The 25369-nt window shown below is 39.4% G+C and overlaps 1 protein-coding gene across 2 annotated transcripts; it reads right to left on the bottom strand.

Moving 5' to 3' along the window:
* Nucleotides 1–82: 82 nt before the first annotated feature.
* On the bottom strand, nucleotides 83–18869 carry FAM98B (family with sequence similarity 98 member B). 2 transcript variants are annotated; one of them, XM_054197848.1, is made up of 8 exons: nucleotides 18703–18869; nucleotides 17697–17845; nucleotides 16716–16850; nucleotides 15846–16024; nucleotides 9580–9660; nucleotides 9069–9185; nucleotides 6543–6710; nucleotides 83–5033 (listed from the first exon to the last, which is right to left on the bottom strand). In XM_054197848.1, the coding sequence occupies exons 1-8, from the start codon at nucleotides 18765–18767 to the stop codon at nucleotides 4677–4679; spliced, it is 1251 nt and encodes a 416-aa protein (XP_054053823.1). In that variant the 5' UTR covers nucleotides 18768–18869; the 3' UTR covers nucleotides 83–4676. The 2 variants fall into 2 exon arrangements, with proteins under 2 accessions (XP_054053823.1, XP_054053824.1); XM_054197849.1 differs by lacking the exon at nucleotides 18703–18869 and adding an exon at nucleotides 18433–18524.
* Nucleotides 18870–25369: the final 6500 nt, after the last annotated feature.

Here is a 25369-nt window from a genome sequence, read left to right as displayed (position 1 = left end):
CTCACCTTTAATCCTTCTTCAGGCTCAGCTGTCTTCTGTGTACATACAGGAAGGAAGAAAAAACAATTTGCCCCCCCCAACTACTGTTTATTTTTAAAGTGTGAATTCTGATCCTTTAAAGATAAAAGTAAATAGACCGAGTAACATAACAATTAACAGGGCACGGCTACTGTTCATATTCAGATTAAACACAATTGCCTTTAAAGTAGCTTATACCTGTTTCTGGAAATACCTTTTTGTTACAGTAGCAATCTGTTATTTTGTTGTAACTGATCTCTGTGGCAACGTGAAAATTTTTGGGTTTAATGCTGTTTGCAAAGATTGAACAAGTGTACAGATTGTAAAGATTTTATATAAATTGTAAGATTTTTGGTTTAATATTTATAATAGAAAAAAGATATTAAAATTGCACTTCATGCCTCCAAGTTTGTTATCTGAAGGAAATCTGAAGAAACTATATTCATCTTCCTTGACTCTGTCACGTGAGACACTTCTGCAGGATTAACCTGGTACCCAAGTCCCCAGTCTATGGGGGACTAGTCCTGTGAGCCTTGCAATGGTGCCTGAGAAAATTTAGGAAGCTAGGTATTTGCAGATTATTCTTTCAGTATTTTAATGGTTGACGCAGTACAGACACTGTTTTGCTACTCACTACTCCAAGCATTACAAAGCGCGATTCTTCATTAGCACAATCTCTTGCTTTTGTTAAGAACGCTAACTGACAAGATTTCACAGGATGACAGCTAAATTTAAACTGTAGCGTCTGCACACGCTGGCTATTACACAGGCACCACTGTAGCACCCTAAAGACTTGCTATTCTTGATCTCGTAGTAAACCTCAAAATACCTTATCTGAAATATGTTTTTACATGGGGTAATGAACAGTCATTCAGTTATCTTCAGTCATCTGAGGGAGGCGAGGGAAGAAGACAAGGAGCGCAGACTAACTACTGAAAACACCATTCCTCTTTATACGGGCAGAGCTGCTCTACAGTCTTGCACATACAAAACAAGAGGTGTTTTACTTCATAATTATAGAAATTAAAAAAAGAAAATTTCAGAAGCAATTAGAGGATATTTCCTTAGTTTACATAAAGACAAAAGTAATGATCATATAGACCTATGTAATTTTTTTTTTCTATGGTAAATATTAACTGAGATTCCTTAGTAATCCCAGACAATGTTATAGGGATATATTTGTGACATGCACCATCTGTTGACATTTTCCTATATTGTTATCTACAGTCTTCTCCATTTTGGTCAAAATATATCGCTTATTTTTCATTACCATAAAAAGTAAGTTTCATCACTACTGTAAGTCACCAGCAGGAATTCTTCCTTACAATCACACTACACAAGTGATGCAAGTAACTTCAAATACAGTATTTTATTCCTTAGTGTTTACAGCTGTTAACAAAAGTGTCTCTCTCACATCCTGAGAAAATCCCAACCTATTTTTCAATTCTTGATCCAACAAAACAATATTCAGGTAGATATTCACCAAGTGTGAATAAACACAAAAACGCTCACAAATACATATATGAAAAATCTTCTACTTACTTAAAACAGAGTTTTTGAAAATACTTCTTTTTCCAAGACAAACATACAAAATTTGAGAAGTTTAACTCAATTATTTTCATGGTATTATTGCATCTTTTGATAAATTAAAAGCATACATTCTGATAACAGAGGACTAAAAGATACCTCTACGAAATGTGGTGGTGCTTGCTTTAGTTTTCAACTACTGGCTTCACATTTTGGAATTATTTAAGAAAAACTGAAACAGCCAGATTAAAAACCAAAATCTCCAACTTATTTAAATTTTCATCATCTGTTACATGATCTACATGAAGATAATTGAAATATGATAGTGAAATAATTTAGCTATTGTATGTGGCCATGTAGCTGGTTCACTTGATGGTTTACTTCATTCCGAGCTCTCCTGCCCTGATGAGTGTAAAAGCACCAAGGCACAGCCACAGTTACAACAGTTCAACTAAACCAGTGCAACTTCGCGTCTTAAGACCGATGAAATCTTTATGCATAGCTAAAGCCATTTGATTTTCCTAGCATATCTCCTTGGTGAAGCTAACTAACTGCTTGACTGCTGTTCAGAAATTACTTGTAGCAAAAAATAACATTGGGATGAGCAAACAGAATTTTCTATTAAGGCTTTGGTTGCTAGAAAGTGTTCTCTCTATTCCTTTGTTGACTGACGCTTCACCTCCAAGGCCAGCGGTCTCATTTGGTACGTCATCAATTTTATGAGCTATTCCAGAGCATGAGGTGAAAACCAAGCTCAAAAGCAAGAACACCAGTACTACGCTCCATGAGGGTCTCTCCATAATGACTGCAGAGGCTGACAACAGCTTAGGCCAGAAAGGAGTGGAGAAAATAGTCGGCAGAAGAACTATATTGCTAATGGTTGGGTGAAGTTAAACCATTAGTTCAAGAGTTCACATCCAAGCAAGGAAAACTCCTGCCCTTTTTTATTAGGCAGCTGCTGGGACCCTGAAGTATAGGTAAGGCCATATCTGTCACAACACAAGTAGCATTCGCAAGCAGAGTATGATCAGAGAGGAAATTATTGGAGAGAAACTTCCAAAGTTTATCTGGATTAAAATTTCAAATGAAAAGGTTGGTGATTGCTAATTAATAAAATCTGACACAGGCTTCTGAATGACACAATAATTTGATTTTGAACAGAGCTTTACATTCATGCATAAAGCTGCCTATTAAACAGGACACAATGCACGTGTTCCTGAAGATAAAATAACATCTTTAAAGCATACCAAATATCGACACCAATAGGAAATTTGTGCAGAAAAGAACTCGTAACTGTGGAACATAAAAACAAAATCAAATCCTACAGTTCAACCTGCAGTTAAGCCTACGGCTACATACTCAAAGTGCTGCATGGTTTCTGTGCTATGCAATCAACAGACACCCCCAGGTTTATCAGATGCCTTCCCGAATCTGTAGTAACCTGACCCTGATAAATACTGTATTGAGTATATATTTGGGCATCATCTCCCTGTTCCACCTCTGTACGCACGAGTGGCCTCACAGCAGGGGAGGAGATCTAAAACATGCTGGACAACAGAAACTGTCTTCTTTGACAGCCCTAAATTTACAGAATTACACAGAATGGTTTGGGTTGGAAGGGACCTTAAAGATCATCTAGTTCCAACCCCCCTGCCCTGGGCAGGGACACCTCCCACTAGACCAGGCTGCTCAAAGCCTCATCCAGCCTGGCCTTGAACACTTCCAGGGATGGGGCATCCACAACCTCCCTGGGCAACCTGTTCCAGTGCCTCACCACCCCCACAGTAAAGAATTTCTTCCTGATACCCAATCTAAATCTCCCCTCTTTCAGTTTGAGGCCGTTACCCCGGGTCCTGTCATTACAATCCCTGATAAACAGTCCCTGCCCATCCTTCCTGTAGGCCCCCTTTAGGTACTGGAAGGCTGCTATAAGGTCTCCTCGGAGCCTTCTCTTCTCCAGGCTGAACAACCCCATTTAATTCTTGTCTACGTGTATTTACAGCAACAACTGTAGGAAAGCTAAGTCCTTCTAGAGTAACACTGTCTGTGAAGAAGGCACCAACATACCATATCAAGACAGAGCTTCTTTTAAGTTACCAGACCAATTGGTTGGCAGAGTAAGAGAGAGAGAAGTAACTGAGGAAGGACAACTGCTGTGTGAGATGTCTTATGAGCTGGGCAGTTGGTGATTCCCAAACAGAGAGCAGGTGGGGGAGAAAAAAACCAAACAAACCAGAAACAGTTATGTTCTTTCTCGAGAAGATCAGCTTATTCAACCTATATGTCTCAAGGCTCATTCAGAAGGAATATATAAATGAGCTCTTTCCAGACATGACGGCTGCAGAAGTTTCCTGCCCAATCTGATCTTAAAATATTTCTATGAAACACCAATAAAAGGGAGAACAGGTAAAATGAAAATAGATACTATCAAAACTCACCATGATTCTGAGTTTACGGTACACACTCTGACCATAAAATAGTCTCTGGTATACTTATGAACATACAAACCAACCTGATTTTATTAGTTTCTGTAAAATATTAATTCAGAATGTTACTTTTATGTGAAGTTCTGGACGAGTAAGAAACTTAATTGAATAATTTTGACCAAAGCCTTAAGGATCTTCACATTTGACATTAAAATTCGTTTACACGTCCCACATGAAAACCAGATGAAGAGAAAAAGCCTGAAAGCAGCATTCTAGAGTCTTTTAAAAGTGCTTCCATATGGTTCTCAGGCCTATTTCATTTTTTCTACACAGCATTTTGGAGCAGGAGAGTGGACATGCAACAAGCAATAATTAGAGAGGCCTGAACATTAAATAATATTTGTTGTTTGTTTAGAAAGGGTTTTATTCAGTTTTCTGAGGCTTATTTTAAATAAAATGACATATTAAAGAACACCATATGAGCAGTACGAAAAACAAGGACTTCAGTCATCACATTTTAGTATAAAAGTTTTGTTCAGTTAACTAAAGGAATTCAATGACAACATCAGTTGGTCTAATGCAATGATTCATATGATCATACTTAAGTCTAACCTAAACCCAATTTAACATAGATAAATTCCTGATAAATACCAGTAAACACCACCACTATATTTTGCCAGTTACTCTGTTAATATTTACAGTATTTTAGTATCTTCGGTATCCTCCCCCTCCTCTTCCACCATACGGATCACCATAACCTCCCCTGCCACCATAACCTCCCCTGCCACCCTGGAAGCCACCTCCACCCTGGAAGCCACCTCCACCTCTTCCACCACCTCTGAAACTCCCGCCTCCAAAACCACCACCTCCAAAACCACCACCTCCTCCTCCTCCTCTACCCCCTCCACCCCCCCAGTTGCCCCTTCCACCACCACCACCACCACCTCCCCAGCCACCTCTTCCACCACCTTCTTGTCTTTTTTGCCAAGGAGGCATTTCGGGAGGAGGTGGTTCTATCTCTGTTGGTCTGCCTCCACGGTCAGGTACTCTCCCCATCAGAACCTATATGGAAAAATAGGTCATTGTTAGTTTTTTAAAATAGTAATAATAACTTGAAGGGACACAGGGTTCTTCTATGGACAAAGGCATGCTGTCTGCTCTTCACAGGCAATATTGTTCCCTCAGTCTGGAGCTTGACAGCAGAATTCCTATTTCCTGTCCTAGTTACTTGCCGCAACACAACAGAACTCCAAAACTGGTCCCATTTTCCCCCTGTAAAACTGAAATAACTGCAGCTAGCTAGCTTATATATTATTTTTGTGAAATCCTTATGAAGAAAACTACACGCATGTGAAGTATTCGTATCACGATAAGCAATATGCGTATTTCATATATAATATACATAAATATATAAATACATATTCATATAGAAAAGACTCCTTATGATGCGGCTCTTCTATTTAAATTTCAAAGTTCAACTTCCAACCCAATCTGGCAAAACCCATAAACTGGCAAACTGATGTGCAACTCCGAAAGAACGCCAGTTTGCCTTAGATTAGAAACTACTGACACTCGGTAATGTCCAGTCAATGGAATGGACAAAATACACAACTCTGCAGTAACACTTTAAAGAAAAAAAAAAAAAAAGGGATCTTGACTTTGGTAGGTATTACCCAGTGTAGAAAAAGAGAGACTGTACTGGACAAAGTTACACAAAACATTAAGTTGAATACCAAAGAGGTATTCAAGTAGGTCGTCGTCTTCTTGTTTTCATATTTCCTAAACTCTCTGTGTGATGAATGTTAACATACTCTGGTCAGTCCCCGGCACTCCAATTAACGTCCTCTCAAGAAAAAACCAAAACTTTCTCTGAGATTCTACAATAACTAAGAAATTTCAGAATCTTCACGATCAAAATGTATTAAAAGGTATCTAAATGAAGCACAAAACTGTAGAAAAATCTGTAAATAAAGGATTAATTAAAACAGGCTTAGTCACCATTTGAATGGTGAAACTAATGTCATTGCTCATAAGCTTCAGCTTTTATCATACACAAGAAAGCAGTACAATGTTGATTTATTAGTGTAGCCAAACCAAGTGATTTTACTTTGCAGCAAAAGGACACTTCCACAGAAACTTTTGTGATTTATAATACACTGATAAAGTAAAGACGCTGGTTTATGAACTGAACAACATAATCCTGGCAACAGGTAGCCCAGGAACTGATACCAGAAAGACTTGCACGTACTCTTAACTCGAGGTGTGCGGTTCCACTGAACTCAAGATGTCACTTAAACACACAGGCACGCGCACGTACACATACACCCACCACCACTATTCCTTCTCATCTAGACTACTGCTTCATCCTGTTGCATCACTGACTGTCTAATAAGATAAAAAAGAAGTCGTTGCAATGTTTACCAGAATGCTGCAAACCTTCCTTCTTAAAGCACCAAGTATCTTGCAAAAAGAAATGAAAGTATTAAGCAAAGAGTACAATTCCAGAATTACTCTTGGCAGGTCTGTAAACTCCCACGTCTTTTTACCACAACCCAGAAAGAAAAAGTATACCTTGTTGATTGCACAGACTGTATTTTCTCGTGTTGATCCACTACTTGTTCTTATGATCTTCGATAAATCTTCTCGAGCAGCAAGAAGGTGAGCTAAGGTAATAGTTGACTTCGGAGATAATGCATAGCGCTTGGGCTGATAGATTCGTGCTATGTCATCTGTTTTTACCTAAACGATAAAAATCAAACACAACTTACTTGCTAGGCATAAAACAGAAACACACTTACCGTAAACCATGTATCGGCCTCAGTAAGTTTCAATTTGAATGCAGTGTGTAATGTCTGAAAATCTAGGTTATCTTAGAAAACGTAGTGCCAGTTGTTACGAATTCTATTCATACTGATGGAGCCATTGTACAAAAAATGCTACTGATTAAGTTTAATTGATGCTGAAGCATAGCACCAGTACAAAAGGAACTCTCCTATCCACTGGCACCAAACAGATCCTTTGATGTTTTCCAACATATCTGAGGACTAAAATTTAAGAGTCCACTCTCAAGAGCTTTACATAGAAGTGATCTGTTAAATATGGCTATGCGTGATGAAAACAGAGCAGCTTCAAAGTAAGGCCAAATTGTGGAAAAAAAATTTAAAGCGTACCAATGCTGCAAAACACTTGTGCAAGCCATGAAAAAGTGAGACTGAGAAGGGGAGAAAATAAGATTTTTTCCAAACACACTTTGATGTTTCATTTGTTTAACAAAAAAGAAAAATAAATGCACTTCCTGGGAAAATTTAGAATGATCTTCAGAGCAGGAAAAAAAAAAAATAAATTCAATCTTGGATGGACCAGACAACAGGTGCCGTTGCTTTACATGACTGTTTTGCTGGGCAATTAGTCGATGACTGAACAAGTTAGAAAAAAAAAAAAAATCCCCCACAAAAAATGCCACACCATCAAAAGCAGAGAAAGGTATCAATACCTATTTAATGGTGGGAAAAAGAGGCAAGCTAACAAATAAATTAAAAATGGACAACAATTTGCCTCTTGGCTTAAAAAATAAAAATAAATCTGAATTAGATCAATGCCAAAACATTTTCAATCCCCAAAACCTTCTTGGAGAAGTTATAAACAAATATTTCTACAAGAGAAATAAGGAAAAAGATTCAAAATCATAAATAATTTTGAATTGCTACGTAGCCTAGTTATTTCTGTAACTGCATACTATTTCACATCAACAGTCTTTAAAAGACATGAAAATGAATCATCTTACTGCTTTATCATCATTAAAAAAATTTTAAAACTATTGTTCTATTCTGAAAATGTATTAATTTTTTTCCATGTTGTTTGAATGGAATAATATCAGGTGACTTAAAATTTAATCTCTTTAAGTAAGTCATCAGTTGACATCAACTACATTTTAGAAGTATACATACAGTTGTATATATAGCTATAAGGAAGTTATATATGTAGGGAGATCTCCTGGCTTCTGTGAGCTAAATACCCTCCTTTTCATTTCTGGCAGCATAAAAGCATCCACAAGCCCTGCAGAAATTAAATAGCGAGCCGCTCCAAAGGAGCACAGCAGCATCTAGACTCATGACTTCCAGTGATACTTAGCAAGCTTCATGAAACTGATTCTGTCTGCATATGTCACAAATTGTGACACCAGAAAGACTTGTAACAATCCACACTTTCAGTAAGCTTTCAAAGTTTTAAGACTTATCCATCACAAGCTTTCTACACAAACCTTTGAAAGGGAAGGTGATCTTGCGGCTCAACAGCAATAACATCTGCCTCCAGCTTCCCGCATGTACACTTACCAAATTACAAATGTTTTGTGTGTATGGGAGATAACCCTACTCTCTTGGACAGAAACAATACGTATTTGTATTTCAGAAATATCAGACTGGTTAAATCACGATTATTTTTTAATATACACAGTGCTAGGAAATAGCACAAATAAAATGATCACAATTAAAATTATACCAGGAGAGAAAATCCAGAGGAGTGGTTTGGAATTTATAGCCACCTGAAAGATTACAAGTAATCGTGTGCTTTTCTTGTACCAGCTGCTATTCAAATAACCTGTTCAACTGATCATCTGTTTACTCAGTAGCTTTGAATCCAAGATAGGTCGCAGTCACTGTGATCTGACTGTCTTTATGGACAGTCACTCTTTGCACCCAATCTACCTATGTTAAGGCCCAGCACTTGTCTTCCTCTTTCATCTGCATGAGAAACGCTGAGGTTCCCTCCTAGTTTGCTTGATTGGAGGGGGGTGGATACAGGAAAGAAAAAAGGGGAGATGTAAACTTATTAAAGTGAGAAACCCCATCAGAGGATGCTAGAATTTATATTTGTGAAGCTATAAACAGTCACAAAGGATGAACTGTGCCTTCTGGTCAAATCCTTCCCCTTCCTCAATATCTAGGAATTGGATGTTACAATCCCAGATGAGAAACTGGTTGAAAAGAACACAACAGTAAGAGAAGTGTATCTACGTGTTATGTATATTCAGTAGGAAGACCTGGGGAATTGTAGCAGACTCCCACCTACAGGAAGCAAAAAATACAGCAAGCTTACCTTTGCTCTATCAGACCAGCCAAACGACTGTACTGTCACATCTAGCCTCTTCATTAACATACGACGGCGACATTCATACTCACTGCGAAGAGCATCATTGATTTTTTCCAATCTTTCCTGCAGTGTTACAACCAAAAATCCAAACATTCAAATCTATTAACTTGCAGAAGTCAATTCACAGTTAACCCCATTCAGCAACTAAGATGTCTATCCCCAGGTGACCACTACAAACTACAACAAATTAGGGGTACATCTGTATAGTGTTACAATAGTATGTATATACAAAATATTTTGAAAGTTAGTAAGTGCATGAATCAACACAAAGTCTGTTTTATAACATTAATTCTGGAAGTAACTGATCAGTATTGTTAATATTTAACAATTGAATTTTAGCATTAATATTTAGCAATAGAACAGTGACTGTAAAATGGACAAAGTTAAATGAAGCCGTATGCATTAATTTTGACCATCCTGTTAAATACAGAAAAGAAATGGAGAGACTTTTTTTTACCACTTGGTCAGAATTCAGAGGTTTTGTTAGCAGCGATTTCCCCACATGGTTATTTTGAACTTTTGAGAGAACGTCCTTTATCTGAAACAAAACACATACTTCTTCTCAGAACACAAATGATATTTACATTTATTTCAGCACAATTTGCTGCAATCACAATTTGCTACTCGTAGGATCAAACACAACGCATTTGTTGTAGCAGACTCATAAAACCAAACACGCATCTTCTAGCTTATCATCCATTACAAAAAGAACTACATCCATTACAAATATTTTATGGCACACCACTTTTCCTCCCAATTATAATAGAACAACATCTATATGGCAAATTTGTCAAGTGCATATAGGCAGTAGACTACTTAAATTACTCATTTTACTTAGTAGTAAGTAATTACAAGAAAACTCATTACAAGAAACCTCTACCTCCTCTTCTTGAAGGAACTTCCTTTGGCACAGCTCTTTTAAAACCATTATCATCAACGCCCACAACGCTCGTACATAACTTTCCGGCCAACTGACTTTTCAGCTGGAGCAGACTGCGTGCATATTATTGTTCCTGCAAGTTTTGTACAAAGTCTGATGGGGAGAAGAACTACACCTTCATTTGCTTTTGTAAATAATTACGGGGAACCAAGTCAAACAAGACTAAAACTATAGTTAATTTTCTTTTACATGTCGCAAGGAAGGATTAAGGTAGTGCATGATCTACAGTAAAACCTGTAGCTGAGGACAGCCATTAGACACATTTGCAAGGATCATAAGACTTCATGTAGACACGCAGGCATTTACATTAAATTTATCATAAAGGTATGGTTCAAAGCTCACTCTTCCAGCATTATCTTAGTCCATCTTGTCAGAATCTGATCTCAAATTCTGTGTCAAAACCAAGGTGTATATTTTGTTCTTTTTACATCACCTTTGGGAAGCACTGTGGCAAGTTAAAAACACAATACCCCCAGAAAAAGTCTGAAGTAAAAATTATTGTGCAGTGAGCAAATTATGGGAAAAGTGTTTTGACTCAGCAGAAAAGACAGCCTAGTAGTTTCTGAAAAGCAGCCATCTAATTACTGTAATATTCCCTGCTATAATACTCCATCCGTATCAAAAAAGAGGTTATAATAAGGGGTGAAGTCCAGTTCCACCCTGGACTTCCTAAACTCCTGTTTTTCTACTAATTCTTGCTTCTTTGCAACCTTTCTTTCCTTTACAAAAAGCCCTCCAGGGTTGTCTGATTTGTCTGTCTTCCAAATGTAGCCAACTTGTTTTGGTTTTAGTGAAGCATGTATAGGATGCCTCTCATCATCTACTTCAAAATTCAAAGTTACCTAAGTACAAACTATGCTTGAATTTAAACAAATGTCTGAAGAATCAAAAACTAAACTTAACAATCAACAATATAATAAAATCAGCACGACAGCAAGGGATGAAGAAATCAGTAATTATTATAGAAGAAGGAATAAAGAGCAGATGAATTAAAGATTGTATTAGGCAACAGGTGTCTATCCATATACCATTAAGGTTGGAAATACAACCTCAAAGGTTCTAATGAGCTGAAAGAAGAGAGTCTATCAAAATGAGATTGTCTGCTGTAAAAAAACACCACGACAAAAACAAAACAATTCCTCACTGTAATTTATAGCTACAGAGTGAAAGAAAATCTGGAAACCAGTGATGCTGAATGCTATCTAGAGATTAGAACTATTGCAAGTTTGCAGCTGCAAGGGCAGCTAAGAGGTAAATACAACACTGGGCTCCACATACAAAAGCCATGACAAGCTGATCGCAATTAAAAGACCTAACCCAGCACTGTGTACTCCTGATTTCCATAAACTGAAGAATGAAAGGAAGTTTAGAGAGAACAGTCAAGGAAGAGGATCAGTGAAAACCAGAACTAGAAGAAACAAGGGCAACTAAATGAAACCGCCTCCAAATTTCTGCAACCTTTTCATTCCAAGTTAAAGAGAATACCTGCTTAATTTCATCCAGTGACAGGTTTATTAATCAAATAACATTTAAGGAGGAATCTTTTCACTGGTGAACTGGTCTACATTCATGTTTGTGACACATTGTAAAGTCACGCCCGATTACTGAATCTCCACTATACTCCCTGACACCCATCAGCGGGACTCTGAGGGCATAACCTGCACCCACACTGCTGAAATAAACTGAGCTGTCTTACAGTTGCAGAATACATCGTCCACTCCTGACTAACGACAGCGCTATGAGCACAACAGCTTTGACGTACACCTCTCTGTGAGAGGACAGGAATGTAGCTGATGTGAGAATCCACACTATAACCCCCATTCCTAAACACAACAGTTGCCTAGATTAAGAAGGATTAGCAGGAGTTTAAAAAAAACATCACCACAACCCAGAAAGAAGTCTCTATGTGTAAGTGGGAACAATACCAAAAGCAGTGCCCAGATAAAAGAGCAGTGAAAACATACTCATAGAGATGTAAAACAAATTGTTAACAGCAAAATCATCCCAAAGTTCTCACACGCTCAGCTGTAAAAAGCACACCAATTAACTAAAAGCTAGATGGAGACAAATGTATTTGACTATTTGACATACTGTGTAATCAATGACCTTGATAACGTTAAATATTCATGGGATTGCTTTGGAAGTTCACACACTCTAAAAATAGTTCAAAACCAAATCAGTTATTGGATTTGTGACAAAAACATTGACTTCAAAATCTGCCATCTAAAAATAGACAGTTATTCCATTGTTACCAAATAAAGCAGATCTTCATGTACTGAACATGACATTTCTCATCTGTTTTGTAAGTCTATACTCCTTTAAAAAAATTTTAGCCCACACTTCACTACCACATTCCATATATTTATTAATTATCTTTACCCTTTGTCAAAATATAGCAGTAATTTTTATGTTTAACACCATTTGCACAGATAAACATCGTACATGCAAGCACTTCCAGGGTTTCTAAGATTTTGAAAAAAACCTGACCTGGAGAGAGGTGTCATTTTATTAGTTTAAGTTTATTATTACATTAGTTTTAGTTTATTAACTATCAACACCTTAAGGAAGAAATGTTGTCTTAATTAGTCATAAGGTGTACTTCACAACTGCAGAAAGATCACTCTAACTTTAAAGACATTTTTGCTTGACCTTTATGTCTGGTGAAGAGGACAACTCTTTGGTCTTGTTCCCTGCAACTACATTGATATTTAATGTACAGGCACCATTATGCCTGCAAAATTATTAAAAACTAACACTTAAGAGTAACACACTAACTTAAATATGAATAAATTCTAAGAAGTATTCCCAAATATTTTTAAAGATATTCTTCTCATATTTCACTTTAATGTTATTTTAGCTTAGTTTTAATTTCTTCGGTAACCCTTTACAGTTTCTTTTCATTCTCTACTCTTAGGGGACTACTTTTCACATATTAGAAAACAAATAATGTAGGCAAATAAATTATAAATTTTTTGAATAATATTGTATTAAGAAGTCTTTCAAATAAATGGTATTAGAATTTCACTTTGTTATTGGTGTGAAATTCACACTATCTTCACTGGAAAAAAACCAGACGTGAGCATGAGTTACAAAGTAGAACACTGGCATAAACTTTTCTGAATCTTTGATCAATGTTTATTTAGAATTTATGGGGGTTTTGGTAAATTTCAGAATGCCTCCCTGAGTTACTCTTTGTAAATATACTTTACAAGGGAACGGTATCTTAAAAAAACAATTAAAAAATTACTATTAGTTTTTCAGTGCTATAAAATAAAATAAAATATATTTAGTGGTAGGAGGCTATAACACTGTCAATTCATCTCTCATGTTTTCTTATGTATGTTGGCAACTACTACCTCAGTTTATTACAGGAGATGTAAATTTAAAAGGTACTTTCTGTGACTGCGTATTCAAAGTTTGAGCTATTGTAAAACTCGTAATCTAAATGAAGAAAGCAATCCTGATTTTATACTAGTCTTTCAAATAAACTGACAAATTATTAAAAACAATCAATGTTCTAACGTTCCATACCAAAATACAATGTGTGATCTGTCCCTTTGGTAGACTGCTGCTGCACAGCCAAACTATTCTCAGAACTATTCCCACAGCTACTGACAATGCTGAAGATGCTAGACAGAGACAAAGAGTAGACATGTTGGAACGCTGCAGATAAATTTGTAAATTCAGGAAAAATACTAGATTAGTATGTAAGTTTCTATTGCAAATGATACAGTATAATGCTAAAAACCAACAGTGCAATTTTACACAGAACCTAATTAAATCAGAAGCAACAAAATATTCGGAAAAAGAAATTGATCAATTCAAATGAATTCTGTGAGAATATAAAAAAAAAAAGGTAACAAATGGCACCCTGAAAAAAGTTTTTACAAAGCCAATTAATTCCAATTGGTGGCATCACTGTTCTAACACAGCTACATCTACAAATATAGGTGTCTAACTCTGTACTGTCTCAAAATAACTCTGAACCTGTCCTATATTAAAGTAAGGGATGAAGGACAACAGAACATATAATAGAAATTCTACAAAATCTCCTTAGAGGTAGGAAAAAATTCCTGTGTTTGTAAGGGATGAAACACGCAGAGCACAAATTACACTATTAGTTTGGAGTCTCAGAAGATGAGCAAACTAATTTTGCCACCTTTCTACGCTCTGGAGTGAGTACAAGTGGTATAACCACTGTGGAATTGACAGTTCTGAAAACCATTGCAAAAAAGCCTAGGCAGTATTATCAAAAAAAAAAAAAAAAAGATAACACGCTTTAAAGATTTTGCTCATTTTAGTTCTTATGAAAGTGTAACAGTTTACATAAACTGTAACAGTAACACCCTACACAACAATTCAAGCCTGAGATCCTATCTGAAAGGAAATCTCGGACTTTGCAAAAGATGGCAGATACCAGGAGTCTAATAATTCAAAGAAAACTTTCTGGAACTGGCACACCAGGCCTGGTCTTGCTGTCCTACAATTGCACCAGTAGAGTCCTACCCCTTTAACGTGGGATGAAACTAAATCTGTACCCTAGAAGCGAAGTGAGCAAGGAAGGCCACTGCCCATGGCTGCAACCTACAAACCCCCGTGGATGGAAACACAGCTAACACCCACAGAGGGAGATCAACAACACGTTTCAATCAATTAGTTACAAGCTGGAGTTCTGACATTTTAATCCTCAATAAACAGTACTAGAATTGTTTCTTCATCCTTTCAAGACTACTTAATGGAAAGACTGGATATAAGGATTTTATTAAAACTAAATAGATCAAGCATAGTTAATAGTGCGGAAGTAGTCATTTTCCCGGATGCTGCTTTTTATAAATGAATCTATTAAAGGTTTTTTCTTGTCACGTACAGATGTAAGAAAACCACGCAAGTAACAGGCCCTCCACCCAAAACCTCTGAATGTTCAGCTGCCCACCAGTCGATGAGAAGAGGAGGAGGAGGAAGAAAAAAAAAAAAAAAAAAGCATAATCACATAAAATTATTAAATTCAAAGACTCAGCAGCAGAGGAAGATTCATCCCATGTATCTCCTATAATTCTTAAATGGAATCGGTCTCCCACTCTCTCCCCAAATACTAGGGAGAAATAAAGATCAAAACTTTTAGCTGCCTAACAGAGACGATAAATTCCACCCCAAGAGCCTATTTACATTCTGCAGTGAGGAAGTCAGATTAAGGGTCACATCAGTGAAACAAGTTAGAAACTGATGATGGGATGCAACTGAAAGAACTATCCTGTTGAATAAGGTTAAAGTTGGATTATTCACTGGCTATTGGTAATTCAGGCATTTTCATCCTCTTCTGCAACTAAGGAAATGGCACTAACAAATCAATACTTGCAATTAAGAAATTCACAAACTAAAAAGCAAAAATTTGAGTTTTGGCTATTAAATTTAAATACATCCCAGAAACGACTTCAGGTACACAAATGCACAATCAGTTATTATCCAAAGTCTTCTGCTTGCTGCAGAATGCAAGCCATTTGAATGGGTAACCGAAAAACTTTCTTCTACTCACACCGTAACTTTGCCTGGCAGAGTATGCCTCATCAGGTACATCGCATCCTCAGGGAAATGCTGAAATACTTCATCTCATAACTAAAACAGTTTAACTTAAACACTAAGCTGGCTTTCAGAATAAAAATTTCTTTGCGCTTGTCAGATAGGGCTTTTATGGATGAGACTGTTGGGCTCTTAACTGTAAGATGAATGCTTACAGAGATAATGCTTATAGTTTAACAATACAGAGAACGCATAAAAGCCCATACCTTTTGTTCCGCATTGGTTAACAAGAGAGGAATATCAGAAGACGAGGAGTTTGGCAGGCCCAGAGCATCGCAAATAGCTTGCACTTCCTGATAAACTTCATTGTGCTTTTCCAAATGACAGCCTTTAATTTTCTTGCTGTGCAAAATCTTTAAAGCCTGAAGTTCTGTACTTAGAAATACTAAAGAGAAAAGTGTCATAATGGCAGATTTAGAGACACGTGAATATTTCTGCATCCACTTTCTCATATACAAATACAACATATACATTTACAATAAGACCGTGATAAAAGGGAGACTCTTTCTCAGTTCTGTCCTGGACAGGTCAGTATCAGTTTCCCATTCTTTACCTGAACTAACTCTCACCTGACTTCCCACCTTCAGTCTACATATCGTATTTAACTGCTTAACCCACATCTGCCACCAGACCTCTAGTTCCTTGGCTAGTTTCATATTATCACACTGGTTCCTGCTGCTACTTCTTTGTCCAAGTCCAGCTTAAACCTAGACTCAATCCTGCTTTCAGCACCTTCAAATCACATAGCATTTTCTTTTAAGTTGCCCAGAAACCTGTGAAACACAGGAAGCAAGGTCTCAGTTTCAGCTGAGCTGAAACTGGATCAAGAGAGGGATCAGGAGGCCTCAGCAGGTTGAGCCATACTTCACAAAGAAATTTTAGTTTCTACTAAAATAGTTTTCTAGTAGTTTTCTACTTTCCACTTCTGGACAAGTGAGCCAATGCATGCTCAGCTACATTGTAACAATTGTACACATACACTTAAATAAAGAAGTATTTAATGTAAATGGTACAATAACGATAGAGCATTCATGTAAAATACTGTATTATAAATGGGAAAAATGGTTAAAACTTACAGAGGAGTTTAAGACAATCTTCTTTCTCTCTTAATCTGTCCTTGATGTCTCCAGATATAAGTGATGAATATGGACAAGCCATTTCTCTCAGAAAGCCACTAATCTCAAGCTGGAAGCTCTCTATATCTTTATCACCTATGGGAATAAATAAATACAAAGCTAATGGCTTTTTACAGAAACATCAAACTGTAATCTAATTTTCTTAATGTATAAATTTAAATTGCAGGTTTCAATAGCCCAGACAAAGATTTACCACTTACCACCCTAGTAAAATTTTCCCTCTTCTTAAAGTACTACTACATACAAGCAGACAAGCCTTTAATAGCTACAGCAATATTGTACTCATGCTCTGAACGAGAAAGTGATGCTACAGCAGTCTTTGAAGACTTGAATGCAAATGAACATCACTAGGAAGCGAACATCTTATGTCACAAAACAACATATCATTGTAATTAATTTTCTGATGAACAAGTTACAGGAGTCATGAGCCCATTATTTTCAATGGTTGGTTTTGGTTTTTCTACTTTTTTATGAAAACATAAGCAATATAAAAATCTCACCCAAGTTCCAGCACTCAATAGGAAGAATCAGGTAGCATTAACGGGAATCTTATGTATCTACACGCTGTGCTGAATGCAACACTACATTGGAGCAACTAGCTGAAAATACCAGGCACTGGACTTTAAGCCATCAAAATACGACTGCATGCAAGAACCACTCAAAGGATATATGAATATACTTTTTATATTTACGTAGAGCTAAAAAATAACCCCAAAGGACCTTTTTTTTCCTTTTGAAAGAATCTTCACAGGACAAGACCTTAATCTAAGAGCCACATACATGCAAATATCAGCCTCAGCTTGGCTACCTTTCAGCCATCTTCTAAACTTCAACACTGTAATTTCACGATTAGCTGAACAACATGATTCTAAACCCAGTGAACAAATACTAAATTGCTTTAACAAATTAACATTCATATACCATCTGCTGAAGTGATGCTTTCTTCCATATTACAAAGTGACTTTATTTGGGAACCTAACCAAACGCAAAGCTCAAAAAATTCTGGTGAAGACAACCCATTTTCTGCCGCTTTGTTCAGGGCTTCCTCCTCCAACAGGGGACCCGTGTACCTGCACAGAGAGATAAACATTAGCAACAGGACTCAAGTTTAACATAAAATATACACATTTTTGATCATTTTACCATAAGCTGGTTAGTAACTACACCGAAAGAAATTACTATAAGCCGGTTAGTAACTATGCTGAAAGAAATTAATCTTTGTTTTGTCAAGGAATGATTCAGACTTAAACACACCAAAAAAATGAGTGGTAATTTCTAAACAAGACGGTTTGTCAGAAAATAGAGGGCGGGCACTTTCACATATCACATGTGTGTGTGAATAGAGAGTTTCACGTCTCAATACACACCAAACAGACAAGAATTCAAGTATTAATCCAAGGGTTTAGTCAAACAAATTTCCTCCCATCATTAACAACTCACTGCCCTAGAGTCCTGGCGACAGGATAACTGAAAATTAAACTTAATTTTACACCGTTGCTGCTCTGGGCAGCCCAGCCGGTGCCAGACCCGGAGGCCCCGCGCTGGGGCTGCCCCGCCAGCCCCCCCCTTACGGCCAAACGCCACCTCTTTTCAACTCCCTGCACCCCAAGAAACGCCCAGGCAGCCGCGCTTCCTTCGCCTTCCCCCCCATTACGACCGGGGCATGCCCAAGGCCGCCGCCGTGACCCCGCTCCCCGGCCGAGGCAAGAGGCCCAGCCCCGGCCGCCGCCGCCGCCCTCCCCCGGCACCCGCCGGAACGCGGGGCCCGTCCCTCCGCCGCCCCCCTGGCGCCGCGCTCCGCTCCCCTCCGCTCCCCGCCTCCGGCCCGGCCTCCCGCCCGCGGGGAAGGAGCCCCGCTGCCCGCACGGCCGGGCTCCCCTCGGCCCCTCGCCCCGCGAAGGGGGCGCGGCTGCTGCTCCCCGAATACCCCAAGGCCTCCAGCGCGTCCAAGATGTCGCACTCCATCTTCGGCCCGGGCGCCAGCTCCCTCATGCCGGCAACCCGGCTCCCCGCCGCCGCCCGCCGCGCCGCGCTGTGCCCTCCTCAAACCGGCCCTCCGCAACCTGCGCCCGCCGCTGCGTTCCGCCGCCGCAGGGCCCGGGCACGGCGCGGGGGAGCGGGCTGCCCCCGCCCCCTCGCCCGGCGGCTGCTCCGAGGGGCTGCGGGGCCGCCCGGTGCCACCCAGCCCCACACGGCTGGAGATGGCTCTACAGAGGGACCTGGACAGGCTGGATCGATGGGCCGAGGCCAATGGTATGAGGTTCAACAAGGCCAAGTGCCAGGTCCTGCACTTGGGTCACAACAACCCCATGCAGCGCTACAGGCTTGGGGCAGAGAGGCTGGAGAGCTGCCCAGTGGAAAAGGACCTGGGGGTGTTGGTCAACAGCCAGCTGAATATGAGCCAGCAGCGTGCCCAGGTGGGCAAGAAGGCCAACAGCTCCCTGGCTTGTGTGAGAAATAGTGTGGCCAGCAGGACTAGGGAAGTGATCGTCCCCTTGTACTGGGCACTGGTGAGGCCCCACCTCGAGTACTGTGTCTAGTTTTGGGCCCCTCGCTGCAAGAAAGACATTGAGGTGCTGGAGCGTGTCCAGAGAAGGGCAACAAAGCTGGTGAGGGGTCTGGAGAGCAAGTCTTATGAGGAACGGCTGAGGGAGCTGGGGTTGTTCAGCCTGGAGAAAAGGAGGCTGAGGGGAGACCTTATCGCTCTCTACTACTATGTGAAAGGAGGCTGTAGCGAGCTGGGGATCGGTCTCTTCTCTCAAGTAACAGGCGTTAGGACAAGAGGAAACAGCCTCAAGTTGTGCCAGGGGAGGTTTAGGGTGAGTATTAGGAAAGATTTCTTCACAGAAAGTGTTATCAAGCATTGAAACAGGCTGCCCAGGGAAGTGGTTGAATCGCCATCCCTGGAGGTATTTAAAGGACGGGTACACATGGTGCTTAGCAACATGGTTTAGTGGTGGTTTTGGCAGTGTTAGGTTAATGGTTGAACTCAGTTATCTGAAAGGTCCCTTCCAACCTACAGGATTCTGTGATGCTGTGACCTTCTGTATAGGCTGGCCCTTGCTGTCCTCCCTTACTTATGAGCGTCCAAGCTCTCTCACCCTTGTCTTCTGGCCCTATGGCTGTCCCTGCTGCCCTGCTCCGGATTTGGCCCCAAACCACTGCCCACCGCAGCCAGCTCACCCATTGCCTCCATCAGGTACCAGCCACCTGGAGAAGTACAGGACCCGGAGGGACCATGGCCACCCTTTAGGCCTCCAGACGCGGCTTGTGCCGGGGGAGCCAGCCCTGCTACCCACAGACCCTCACAGCGTGCTCCACACCTCCTCTGGGACATGGTTAAAAAAGGGTTGTTAGGCCTGGACCTCTGCAGTATTCCTGGGCAATCTCTCTGAATTTCAAACGGTGAGATTCTGCCTGAGGTGGTGCAGAGCACGACTGGAGGGCCCCCATTGCCCCAATTTTCTGCTGCGGGCCTGGTGGGGACCAGCTCCCAGAGCCTGGTTGAGCTTAAAATCCAGGCTGTTTATGATATTTTGAATAAATTACAAAGGGAAGGTGGGATGTGGTGGGTTGTGCTGTACTGACACACGCAGTGGTACTGGCTATGAGCATGACCAGTTGCTCCTGCCTAAGGAGTGCAGGGATTCCAGCTGGATGTGGCCGTCATGACAAAGACCTTGGAAGCGGCATACAGCTTTGTAGCCTGTGCAGGATTGCGTACTGCATGCAATAGAGTGGGATGACCCGCTGTGTCTCGCTGAGCATGTCACTTTTCAGTCCTGTGGCCTGAAGGGATTTCCAGTTCCAGTACTATGAGACCTAGTAACTGCAAAACTAGAAGGCAGGTCTCCCAAAACATGTGACTTTGTCTGATGTTTGATTTTCTTTTGTCTTCTATTTTGAGATGTCTAAGTTCTCATTTCCAAGCTTTTCTTAGTGACAGCAATGTTGAGAGGGAGACATAAGCTAGTGCCAGCTTCGTTTGTCTGTTTGGTCCCAAACTACCCCTGTTTTATCTGTCACTCACAGCCACTTCTGGTGAAGCATCCCCCAAATTCCCTCTAAAACAATATTGCTACATTAGCTCCTCAGATTTTTTGTTTTCATCTAGTTTAGCTGTAGAATCCTATCTTTCCTATTAGCTAGAAGGAAAATTCTGCCTTTTTTTTTGCTTTTAACCGGTGTTGTCTTATACGGACCCTCAGAAAATCCAGCATCTGAATCTGTGACGAAGACTTGTAAAGGCATGCAATCAGATGGAAGTAACTACAACATAGATATTCTTAATGAGTGAAATCTCCACAATTTTTGAAACAAATATTTTGAATTATTTCCATTTAAGAGAAGACGTGGCTTCATTGAGTACTAAGCTTTAAAAAGAAATGGGAATCAGGACAGCCATGACATCCTCCTGCACACATGGACAGAAATCTAGAAATGAAAAACATTATTTATGGCAGTCGGTGGAAAGACAAGCATCTTAAAGTCTAGTAGCCTTATGCCAACCATATGATGCACATCAGTGCCAGTAGCTCAGTGGTCTCTTTCACAACTCTCAACTGTGTCTTGCTCCATGACTGAGCTTTAACAGGACTTTTGTTTCAAATGGGTTAATGTAATAATTTATCTAATTGAAGGAGCATACATCTGAGAGTGGAGATGCTGAAAATTCTTACTTCTGCTTAAACAACATTAATGTCCAATTAACAGAGTGTCCATTTAATAGAGGGAGAAAACACGATATGCAGAAATAGACAGAAATAGCCACTTTTCTTTCCCTTTCTTTTCTAAAGATGTATCTTTATGCTACCCATAGTGAATCATCACTGTACACTTGTTCTGAGAAACGGAGTAGTTTTCGTATCACACAACAGTGCATGCTAAGAAAAAGAACTGGGACCAACTGGAAGTGAAACTAGCGTAACATGATATATTGAAACTAAAAAGTAATCTGGTAATTTAAGAAGTACTGTGTGTTACAAGTAGGTGGCAGCACTATTCCCTGGGTCTTGCCCTGTAAATTTTCCTACATGCCATAAATGTCTTTTGCTAATTTATGTTACAGGACAATACATAAACTAGTAATTTCTCCTGCTGTCTTTTGATAACGCTGCATATATATGATAGCCAAGAACGTGCATCACTGTTTTAATTGCACAAGATTTTTTTGAAAAATTCTAACTTTATAGTAGAGGTATTACGTATATGAGGAAGTACAAGTCTGGATTTCACAAATTGTGCCTTGAGACCCACAAGTGAAAGACATTTTTGGTTGTGATCATATCCTTAGGTTGCTTAACACCTTCTTACAACTTTGCCATTCATTCAATCCACAACTTGCTCCATGTCAATTCCCGAGTTTCCCATCTCAGGAGGAGGAAAAAAAATTGTGACAAAGCTGGCTAAAAAATATTTAGTAGCAGCCTACTCCCACAGGAGTGGACTTTGCCTTTGCCCTGTGCCCTTTGTAATATACAAACAAGAACACCAAAAGAAGAGGTCTCAGTATACAGCCATTACTTTCATGCGAAAGGCATATGTGGCTTCAACTATGTCATCAGCGCCCTAGAGTTTTTTGGTTTTTGGCAGGATTTCTTTTTCACTAGTTTGACAGTTAGCCATCTCCCTCAGCTGTCAGGTAGGTCCTGAAGTAGAAGTAGAAAGAAGTAGAAATGCACAGCCAAGTTTATAAAATTAAGATAGCACTGGATCAGCAATTACTTGAAGCAACCTGAACAGATACGAAATGACATCTTAATTGAGGATGCAGCTGCAGCTGTCTAGCCCTCTCTTAAATATATTGGAAAGCACTCCTGAGTTGAAAGCAAGGTGAAGATAGGAATTTGGGGGTTAGGTCTTCCGCCAATTCATATTAAATCTCTACAATTACAAGTTGCCTGTAATCTTACTAAAAACCAAAACGCATAACTCGGTTTTCTATTGATGTTAAACTCAGGTAAACCTCAACCACTTACCAAACTACTTGTATGAATATGACAGGTCATATGTTGTTATGCTATTCAAAACTGCTGGAGAAGTGTTCCTACTGCCAGGCTTGCAAATGCACACCGGGTCTTCTCAGAGAGCCTAATGGCAAGGGTGGAGTGGAAGGGTCCTGCTTACGGCTGCAGCAGAGCGGTCACCTCCTGGTCTCTGCCCTGCCAACAGGGCAGGCTTTTGGTTGTACGTGGTGCGTACAACCAGGTGTCAGCTCCTGGTAGGGAAAGTGAAACTGCCCACAGATTCGCTAGCTGCACGTTTCGAAAGATTCAGTTGCTTTGTCCTTCTCATGTGCAGCACAGGAATAAAAAACATTGATCTCTCGAATTCAAATGATGAGGAGACAGACCTCCCCTGCAGAAGAGGTGCAAATAATTTGTAGTACTAAGAAATGGTTAGCAGACAACTATTGACCACTAGAGGGGATCATAGGAGTGGAGAAGGAATTGAACATACTACATAATAAATGCTTTTCTGTAACACAAGCTTGCCTACGTGCAATGGTGTACCGTATGTGCACAGTTTAAAAATAATTGAGAAAAGACAGAACTTTATGCATGCTTAAATACAAGAAGCTTATATTAATTGAGTTTAAACAGATCAATAACAGGTTTATTTGTTAAAACAAAATAACTTTTTATGCAGTTTTTTTTTCATCAGTTTAAATTAATACAGGTTTAACCTGTTCAACTTTTATCTATAAAAACGTACTAGCCATTCTTTTAACCTATTAAAAAATAGGCACTGTTCTTCAGACTTGCTGACATTCAAACAAGTGAGGCTTGCTTGTTTAAAAACCAATGTTAAATTGTTTTTAATCCTTCTATAAACTCCTTCTTATCTTTAGGGATGATTTGGGAGTACCCGGCCCAGACAGTATCAACTTAATTATATCATTGTGGAACCAGACTGCAAGTTAAAATTGATCTATATATAAATTACATCAATCTTGCAAATAAAGTAGGTGTGAATGATGGGTATACTAACTTCACTGAACCTGAACGTATTTATACTAGCTGCAAGAATCCTGCCCATCAATTTAAGGGCTACCCTACTGAAATTGAAACTGACCTCCCATCATAAACATTTGATTTCGAAATCACCCTTCTAACATGTCCCAGACCAAACCAAGCCACCTGAAGTAATGACATTAAAGTTTTCAATCCAAATTGAATTCTCTTGAGAAATTATGCACAGTGATTAATTCTGCAGAATGAGAATTTCAATTTCTTGAAAACGGACTGCTCTCAAACTACTTTCTCAGGGCACGTGTTTCTGCACAGATGGTGGGGAGAGGTCAGAACCTGGCAGCCATCAATACCCTGCACAATGACTGCAACGTACTGACCAGTTCTCTTTTTCCAATACTTGTCTAAGGAGACAGTGGCTCTTCATTGTCCTTGAGCTGGAATAAAACAAATAAGGCACAGTCTAGGTCTGTAATGTTATAGACTTAATTGCAGATAGTTGAAGTTACTGAGACTTTTGTCATTTACTTTAGAAGGAGTAGGTGTGGGGCCTAAATATTTTAGTGAGATGTGCTTGTACCTTTTAGCATCACTGATAAAAATTAATAATTCCTTGCAGATGAGGCATCTACATTTATTTGTTTCTGTTTTTTTCTAGTGGTGCATTACAAGAGAGGCGTTATGACTGTTGAAAGAACCTGGCTTCCTTTTTGTGTAAGTGGAGTCTAACACTGAATATATTAATACACAACAATATAGCAAGAAAGGTGTTGACCAGCAGCAGCTTTACAAAAGGGAAAGCTGAGCGACTCATGGAATCACCAGCACCTTTCTCCTCTGTCAGGGGTTTCTATTTAGTTGTCTTCTCACTACCAAGATAGTCATTACACTGTGAGGACTATTTACTTCTGAAGTTTCTCATGGATTTTTTCAAGGAGAAGGTGAGAAGATGGTTTAGTCTGTAGGTGCCCAGTAACCATTTGTTTGCAGAAGAGGCTGCTGAGTACGGGTCATAATTTTGTGGACATTATTCCATTATGAATGAGACTGAAGCCTCAAACTAATGCAACATAAGTGAGCAAAAAAAGACAGACCTGCAGTAAGTCTGGCCCCTGCTACAGCAAATGTTCAGCCTGGCAGGACAAAGCAATGAATATTCCAAATTCATATTTCTCATTCTTTTAAAAATAAACTGTGCCCGTTTTGCTCTTCAGACCATATGGCATGAATCATTTCAGTGAAGCATTCATCACATCATGATTTACACTGACATTATTTCTTAGAAGTTAAGTGGTGGGGCTTCACTGTGAGGAGCTTCATGTATTACAGCCGTTCTCTTTCATTTGTTTGACTGAAAGGTAACTTTATTCATCTCAGCTCAAAACTAGAGTTACAGAAGTGAAAAACCAAGCACAAAGTGTTCCTACTTTTAGGTTTTCTGGTTGAAAATTAATCTCAAAATGTACACAAACTTTAATTTTATTTTAAGCTTTTATAGTCATGTTTGATGTAGTCATAGGTGCCTGTTTGATGCTTTTACTGTTTTCATTTTAGGAAAGTACAACAGAGAAAAGTCTTATGATAGTTCTTATGCAAATACTGATTTAATTAAAATATGATGAA

This window comes from Rissa tridactyla, chromosome 4 (assembly GCF_028500815.1).
Source record: "Rissa tridactyla isolate bRisTri1 chromosome 4, bRisTri1.patW.cur.20221130, whole genome shotgun sequence".
In the NCBI taxonomy this organism is placed as follows: Eukaryota; Metazoa; Chordata; class Aves; order Charadriiformes; family Laridae; genus Rissa; species Rissa tridactyla.
This window is presented reverse-complemented; position numbering and strand designations above follow the sequence as displayed.